The sequence below is a fragment of the Malus domestica genome, chromosome 08 (genome assembly GCF_042453785.1).
Source record: "Malus domestica chromosome 08, GDT2T_hap1".
Classification (NCBI taxonomy): Eukaryota; Viridiplantae; Streptophyta; class Magnoliopsida; order Rosales; family Rosaceae; genus Malus; species Malus domestica.
The window spans coordinates 26,597,570-26,606,330 of NC_091668.1; the positions used below are offsets into that span (position 1 = coordinate 26,597,570).

General features: G+C 40.4%; 1 protein-coding gene across 1 annotated transcript; it reads right to left on the reverse strand.

Annotated features, from left to right (window-relative positions):
* Positions 1-3,271: 3,271 nt before the first annotated feature.
* LOC103410935 (E3 ubiquitin-protein ligase WAV3) lies at positions 3,272-6,409 on the reverse strand. Its single transcript, XM_008349584.4, has 2 exons — positions 5,568-6,409; positions 3,272-5,459 (listed from the first exon to the last, which is right to left on the reverse strand). The coding sequence occupies exons 1-2, from the start codon at positions 5,907-5,909 to the stop codon at positions 3,555-3,557; spliced, it is 2,247 nt and encodes a 748-aa protein (XP_008347806.3). The 5' UTR covers positions 5,910-6,409; the 3' UTR covers positions 3,272-3,554.
* Positions 6,410-8,761: the final 2,352 nt, after the last annotated feature.

The following is an 8,761-nucleotide window of genomic DNA, read 5'->3' on the forward strand; positions in this document are numbered from 1 at the left end:
TCATTTTGGTTCAAGTTTCATGGAATTTGGATAAAAAACAACGGAGATATAAGGTTTAGAAAATTTCCCAGTTTCCAACGCCGACGACGGTCGCCGGAGGTTTGAGGTTAGGGATGACGAAATCTTCCGTCAACTTTGACGGAATATTCCAACGGCGTTAGTTAACTTTAACGGATTCAGTTACTATATAACGGAATATTCCTAACGACAATTAGGGTTTCCGTTAGGGTTCCCTGCGTGTGGCCGCGCGTGTTGCAGTGCCTTGGCCGGCTCGTGGCGACACATGGGTGGTCGGAAAATTTTTCTAAAAATATGGGGATGTTTGTGAGGTTGTGTAGATCACGTTGGTATATTCAAACACCTCATTTGAGCATTGTATGAGAAGTTATTAGCTAGTTTTATCTATGTGCTTTAAATAACATTTTTATAGTTAATTCGCATATAGGTGGGACTTATCTCGAGGACGAGCGAAGTCAAGGGCGACTTGGGGGCTATGAGCTTTCGACATACCAGTGAGTGGGCTTTTGGTTTTCAGTATATATGTATATACTTGATATTTTCCCAGAAAATATGTTTAAATGAGAGTATGCCTTGAATGCCATACATATAAATTTATAATTCGTATATGAATTGGTGTATGATGCATGATATATATATAATTGTGGTGCTGTGAACGCTCAGGTAAGCCCAGGTGAGTTGTGCATTGTGATGTGATTTAAAGTTGTGATTAATTGAGAAACATAGCGCTTATAAACCTGCACCTAGGGTGATTGTGATTTAGCCAGAGATATGGCACATACCTGTTTATAATGTCACATCCCACACCATATGCTCACATTGGATCCAATTTAGGTGCACATTCTTGTCGTACAAACCATCATAGGTGGTTTCGACTTATAGGTGACTAGCGATCCGTCGCTCAGCTATTATGAGAGAGTAGTATTGAGCATAATTATATTACACCCAGTATTGTTGTACAGACCTTCTCATTGGTTCCGATTCGAGTGCAGCATAGTGTCATATAGGTCATTGTAGTGACTCCGGCTAGATTTGACTATTGAGCTATGAATTCAGCCGAACAGACTTATGGAGGAGTTCCGGCTAATATGTTATCTTTCATGAATTTATTCTCACCTGAATTACTTACTCTGTTATATCTTGGCATGGCATACATATGCTTATGAATATGTGAAGTATGATTTGAGTTGATATATTTACATATATATATTTATGCATATGCTTATATTCTATTTCTGGGAAAAATTATACATGTTTTACGGCGAGGGGTTAGAAATGTTGAGAAATGAAATGGTTTTGTAAAACATTTGTTTTTGCCCTCTCACGTTTTCTGTTTTGCGCCCCTCTAGGTTTTAGGTAAGCTTGCTGTTGATGGCCTCGAGGACGTCGGCCGTTCTGATATATTAAAATAATTGTAGGACATCTTATGGTACTGTATAAGTAGTACTTGTCCTATTGGACTGCACCTAGACTTTCTATGATCTGATTAGGAGTATTTACTTTTGTATCTTACTCCTAACACTTCACGTTATTAGTGCACTTTATTAATTTTTGGTTTTATTTATTCATATGACTACGTCACCCTCACGTGACGACCAGCATGTCTTGATCTCGGTCGGGTGTGTCACTACATTATTATTTGGTACCTAAATGAATGAACATATCTTCTTTTAAACATATGGTATATCACACCGTCAATATTTTACATGTTTTGGGATTTATTCAAAAAAAAAAAAAAATCAGAAAAAGTACACCATAAGTCTCATCTTGATTTGTCACTTAATACTATGATCTAGCGGTATTTCTCTACACTGATAAAAAAGAGATTTAGGTTCAATTCTCGCCAAAAGCATATGTGAACCACATTATTGCTAGTCCATTGTGAGACTAAGCTCACTCATCCTCCTTAATGTAGATAATATCGTTTGTTAAAAAATAAATTAATTAAAAAAAAAAGTCTCATCTTGAATTAAAATGAATTGAGTAAACGTAAGTAGACATAGTAGAATTTTCCACAATTATTATAAATGCGATAAGATGATAGACATATAATTTTGAAGGACTAGATGACGGGATAATTCTTGAGTCTCTATCCGACTGTAGGTACTCCTGAGACAATGCCTTTTTCATCAGTGAAAACATAAACACGGTTGCAACAAAAGTTGCCCAATCTAATGAATCCAGGTTTTAAGATGAGAACTGTAACAGCTGGGTTGTTCTTGTTGATTGTCGCTACCGCGTCGGACGCAGGCTTTCCAACTAGCTCAGGCCAAACATATTTGAATTCTGGAAACAGTAAAAACGACGTTCAAATTTGTAAGTTTGTATTTGATATATATGTTAGAACCGTACAGTGTTGGAGAAAGAGAAAGAACAAACCTTGACCACAACATGCAGCATTTGTACAACCTTCGCTGACACAAGGAGGGTAATGAGGCCAAGAAGCTCCTACCATTTTCTTTGATTTGTTGTAGTTTGATGCATATGACCTTCTTCCATTGTGTGTGTGTATATATATGTATATGTATGCACAAAAATGGTACGCTAATTAATCAAATATTCTCAGTAAATTTGCAATAATTCAGATGAATTGCATTGGTATTTTGCATTAATTCAGATGAATTGCATTGGTATATTTTTTGTGAAGGGTCCTATATTATTTGGTAGCTAAATAAATTTGTTAATTTCATAAATTGATTAGAGAAATATGATTAATTAGAGAAATTTGAATTAATTTCACAAATGGATTTGTTAATTTCATGAGAAGGTGGAAAAACCACATAAGACGTAGCAAAGGAGCCACTAGCAAGAACATTATCCGACGGTTCAGTGACCTCTGAAGGATGAGCTAGGTGGGCTTGTGTATTGTGCAATGGAGGCAAACATGTAAAATGTACTATTCTTTCTTAAAACTTATATCCCACTCGGTATTTAATCCGAATTTACCTTGTTTTTTTATCCTATTCCTAGTTAGTTAATTAGTTTAAGCCGAGCTCTTCATTTTGTTCATATGGTTTTAAGAGTTACTAAAGCCCATTATGTACTTGTAGAACTTGTATAAAGTGCTATAATGTAAAGCTATGACTGAAGAATTGTGTTGTGGTGTAATTTTTAATCCAATGGTATTTTCCTCTTATAATATTGAACGATATCTTGAATTCGAATCCTCCTCCTCTATAACCGACGAAAGAAATACTACAAATAACCATTCATTTTGCCAAAAAAGAAGGAATTGCCGACTTCAACAACCATATTATCTCCTAGAAGGATCTATTTTGTCATTCAAACATCAAAAGCTACTCATTTGTTCATTACCTTTAATGTATAGGAATAACGAGAAGACTGCAAAATAAGCAAACAAAGTGCGAAAATCACCCGTCCAACCGAAATAACGGAAAAAAGCAACAAACTAAATCCACCCAAATGAATGTGCATGTGTTGGTGGGGGGTACATTTTTCACGGCCTTGTCCCTATCAACTAAAAGTTCGAAAAAGGAAAAGAAAAAGTGCTTTTATTTTCCCTCTAAAACCGCGAACTAAAACCTAGCATTTTCAAAGCCGTGCAAGTCGCTCACTCGATTCAGCGACTTCTTCATGATCGCCACCTTAGCCAGCTTCTCAGCCGCTCTCCAAGCCGAACTCGGTGTAAGCGGCTCCCCGTTTTCATCCACTACAGCGGTCCCCGCCACGTCCCTTTCCACGCCCCCTCTCCGCCGTTGGATCATCATCATCATCTGCTGCTGCTCCTCCATGATCTTGCGCTCCCTTCTCCAATGCAGTTCCGAGAGCTCGGCTTCCAGGCCGCGCACGTACTCGTCGGCCGATACTGAGCCCGATTTCATGAGCAGAGCCCGAGCCGATGAAAGCAAATGATGCGCACTAGAGTAGTCATTGTGCTCAACCAATCTCCGCGACTCGGCTACCGCGCGAGTTGTAATGAACAGCCCTCTCAGCCGTTCGATCTTCGGGCCCGAAGACGATCTCACGGTATCCGTGAGAGGAACGAAAAGTGCCTGTTCTTTACCATACACAATCTCTTGAGTTGCAGGATCTTTGTAGAGACACCGGACAGACATTACGTGTCGGGATCCCGCAACTCCTAGAGAGCGTGGAACCCGCAACTCTACCAGCAGCTCCCGCTCTTCCTCGGCGTACAAGTCGCCGAGCCGAACTGAAGCTGAGCCGTGCACTGCTGGCCCACCATTGCACGAATAGATGGCGGATATCTCTGCGGGAGCCGAGCCAGAATCGAAGCCCAGCTGAATTCTCAAGTCCTGTACGACCACACTCAGCAATCCCCCAACGCATTTGGCAAACGCGTCCTCAGCCGGCTCCTGGTTAAAGCCGCCGGTTTCGCCGAACCCGAAAGCATGAACCGGGATCTCAATGTGAGCAAAACGGGTGGACGACACGTGGCCGGAACCTTGACGGTGATTGGCCGAATTTTTCAGCCTATCCTGACCGTCCGATAAGAGCATGATACTGGCAACCGGATTCTTCTCCCTTCGATCTTCAAGCACTTTTGTCGCCTTCCTCAAGGCATCACCCACACTCGAACCCTGACCGCACGCAAGCCGGTCAACGACTCTTCTAGCCAAACGTTGACCGAAAGCCGTCATTCTCCTCAACGGCAACAACCGTTTCGTCGTGGCCGAGAAAGCGACAATCGAAAGTCTGTCGTTGGAGCAGAGCGACGAAATCACCAAACGCATGGCGCGTTTCAGCATCTGGAGTTTGGCGCCGGTCATGCTTCCGCTGACGTCGAGCACTGTCACCAAATCGATCGGTGCACGGTGCGACGGGTTTAAAATCGACGGAGGCGGAGCCTTCACCCGCAACGCCACGGCAAAAGTGTCGGAGCCCCGACCCGAAGAGAGCAAAGCGGATTCGGGCAAAATCCGCACCTGAACGTTATTATTGGTTCTAAAATCTCTGCCGTTGATCTGAGCATCGGAAGATGAAGAGTTTGGATTGACGAAAAAGCCCTGGAACTCTTGGACGTCGTCGGTCTCGGGGTATGCGACGGTGTCATCTTCGTCCTCCTCGTCGTCGGCTTCCGGGATGGGGATGAACCGAGACGTTGGAGAGAGAAGAGACTCGTCGTCGTCGTACAATGGCTTAGACGAGGCTCTGGGTGGTGGCGTGGACTCCATTATTATCTTCTTCTCGACTTCGGCTGGCTTGGATTTGGGTTTCTGCTTTGGGATGGTTTGACTTCGGACAACGTCGTTCTGGGCGTTGTTGTTGTTGTTGAGGTTCTGGTGGATGGCGAGGAGAGGGACGTCTTTCCAGGTGGAGTTGCAGACGGGGCAGACAAGGATGCCATGGCTGCGGACATGGGCAGCTATGCAAGGGAAGTGAAAGGCGTGGCTGCACTCCGCCGTGTAAATGGCGGTGCCTTGGCCGGTCTTGACGCTGTTCAGGCATATCCCGCAGCTACTCTGCAGCAGTTCAAAAACACATCGAAATGAAACAAATTTTAATCAACTGGGCAACAAAATGATAACAAATTAATGGGTGGATTAATGATTAATAAGAGAGTTAATTACTCGAAACTTGAAGCTGTTACGGAAGAGGGAGAGCTTGAGAGGGGATCGAGGAGAAGTCGGGTTGGAGCTCGAGAGAAACGACGTTCTACTACTCTTTGGAGTAGTGGTTTTGCACTCAAGTTTTCTGGGATTTTCATGGTCGCCAACCTGGGTTTGCTGCTGGGGCTGCTGGGTTTGCAATCTCGGGGTAGAAGGGTTGCTGCCGCCGGAGAAGAAGCCGAGCCTGGTGCAGCTCCTGGGAGTGGGACTTGGGCTGGGGCTTATCTTTTCAGAGAGTATGGATTCATCGGCTGGATCTCGAGGGATTGTAGTGCAAAAAGCTCGCCTCCAACCAGTTGCCATTTTTCAATTCAAACCCAGAGAAAATAAAAGATCATAAAAAGAAGCAAAACAATATTATATAAGATATATAAATATAATATGAATCTAGCTTTTGTTTAACTTTTGTAGAACAGAAGAGGAGGAGGAAGAAGAAGATACGGAGAGGAGGGCAGAAGACAAAAGGGGAAGATGGGATTTAGGAAGAAGAGAAGAGAGAGCATGGGATCAAATGAAATAAAAAGCAATGAGACAAACTACTACTGGGATTAATAACAAGGTAGAGTGAGAGAGAGAGAGGAGAGAGATAGAGATAGAGAGAGAGGTTCTCTCTGCTCTGGGTCTGATCTGTAGACTTCTCTTTTTCTCTCTCTCTTCCCTACTGTTTTGCCTTTTTATTTGTTTTATTTTTCTTGTATTTAGAGCACCAAAAAGATCACTGCAACAAAAGACTAGAGATCTACTGCTTCTCTCTCCTCCCTCTCAGTCTCTCTCTCCTAAGTCTCCTTTACGTGATCAGATTCAGAGATTTTCTGAAATCCAATATTTATTTAATTATTTGTATTCGTTGAAAAAGGTAATTTAGGAATTTGAGAAATTAGGCCATTTCTTTTCATTTATTTGTATATTTTTTGCATTTTTGGCACACTAATAAAAAAAAATTTCTTCATTCGAACACACTGAAAAACTTTTCCTCTTCATCCTCCTTGTAAGAGAAGAGATAATGGTAAATTTTGGGTAACGTAATCCTTATGGAGATAACATTTCATTTCAAATTTGACCCTTGGTCGGATAAGTAGAAATGTGACGGTGGCAAATGGGAAAAATGGAGTATATGGAATGAGAGTTCGTGGTGTGGTAAAAGAGGGGAAAATGTAGTAGATGGAATGATATTGGGTAGGGCTGTGGAATCCGATAATATATAGTAAGAAATCTGGTATGGATAAATATTGCAAATTTGGATTATGTATCCAAACAAAAATACCCATCCAGTTAGTTTTCACTTTTCTGGATTTGATAATTCGGATTATTGAAAAGATATCTACAATATCACGTTATATTTAGAGTAACAGAAAATAAACATGTGATACTTAAAGAAACAAGTCCTATACCTTTATGTTTTTTTTTTCATCTATTTTGTTAATATTTTAATTGATTTTAAGTCAAGGAGAATTGTAGTCATAGCACCCCCACAAGTGGCTCGTTTAGAAGTACTTATAAAATGACTGAAATAGATTTTGGTGAAAATATTTTTTAAACAAATTCTTAGTAAAAATCTAAGTTGATTTTGAAAAAAAACTATAAGTGCTTCCTGCAAGAAGCGCATATCTGATGCTTCTTCCAAAAACACTTTAAGTGCTTTTAAAACCCAATATCAATTTTACCAAAAACACTTTCAGTTATTTTCCCCAAGTGCACTTTAAGTGCTTTTGAGTTGCACAGACGGATGAGCGATGCCACCATCACCCTGTTCCAGATAAGTGGGGCGAAGTCCGTCAACTTCGTTGAGATTGACCATTCTTTTTCCGCAAGGTATGGAAACCTAACCTAGTATATAATCAACCATGTTTTCTATATCCTTGGAGATTCCTACAATTTAGGGATCTGGGGCTATAAGTAATCAAACTCCTAAGATGATGCAATATCTACTCCTAGATATTCTCTGAGATTCTCCTGGTCTAATCCAGATTATATATCCTAAAAGATCTTTCTTGACTGGTATGCATACACCATTATAGGGTTTGTCTCTAGTAACGCAATTATTGCAAACTCTATTTTCTTGCCTATTGCTTGAGTCTCATAAACTGCTGGCACCACACCGGTGCTAAGGTTATTTTACTATTGTTTGTTATTTTACAGGTAGTCGAGTTTATACATCTTCTCCCTATGCAATGGTGCGCGAATTTGGTTCCAACATGTATGATCCATCCAGTATTTAGTGACTCGATATACAAGCTGCAAAGCGTGGCTACCAATGCTTAGCTCACGTGTTATGACCTAGGGCTATTGCACCCAAAAGGCCTAGTAAAGCCTTAAGGAGTAGGATTTTCCCCTTCCTAATTCTCTCTCCTTCCCTCTCCCCCTCTTACTCTTTTTTTTTTGTCTTTTTTTTTTTCTCTATAAAACAATTTAAAATAAGATATTAACGTGGTTTAATGCTAATCGTTTAAATAGAAAGAGAGAAAAGAAAAAAAAAATTAAGAGAGGAAAGAATCATGCCCAAACAACTCTTAAGCACAACAATGTCTAATAAGGAAATTACATGGTTGGTTAATTGTAATCAAATTCCGCATGATCAATAGAATGGGGCAACGAACCGAATAATTGTGGCACAATCATCAATGTTACCAAGCATATCTAGTATGACGTCCCTCGTGACGGCTCCTCTAGTCAAATGGCTAATAGGTTTGAATGGTGAAACAACTAGTCTTAAGCTACTTGATACTATGTTTTAATAATAATCTTTTTTACTTGTAAGTTAAAAATCTGAGGTTTGATTCTTGTCAAAAATAAATTTAAACAACATTATTGCTAGCTCATTGTGAGACTAATTCACTCCCTATCCTTAACGTAAATAATATCATTTATTAAAAAATAAATAACAAATCTCAAACCGGCAACTCTCCTATTATCTTGAAACACCATTCGTAGCACCACTTGCACCACTCGAATCGACCGTCATGCTCAACCCTACTGGTATAGAAAGACAGCCTTCAATCATGAGCTAGAGGTAGTTCCTCTGCCGAGAAATCTTAAGCTCTTAAATTATCATTTATTTTTAATTCTAACAGACATTCGAGAGCCCTTGATTCAACTAATGCTGGTGAAGTCCGCACATTCATTTTTTATTGCATAGAAAGTAAATCAATTCGCAT

Coding starts and splice junctions, on each gene's coding strand:
- LOC103410935 (XM_008349584.4), bottom strand. CDS start 5,909: ATGGCAACTGGTTGGAGGCGAGCTTTTTGCACTACAATCCCTCGAGAT. Junction 5,460..5,567: donor GTAACAGCTTCAAGTTTCGA/GTAATTAACTCT, acceptor GAACTGCTGCAG/AGTAGCTGCGGGATATGCCT.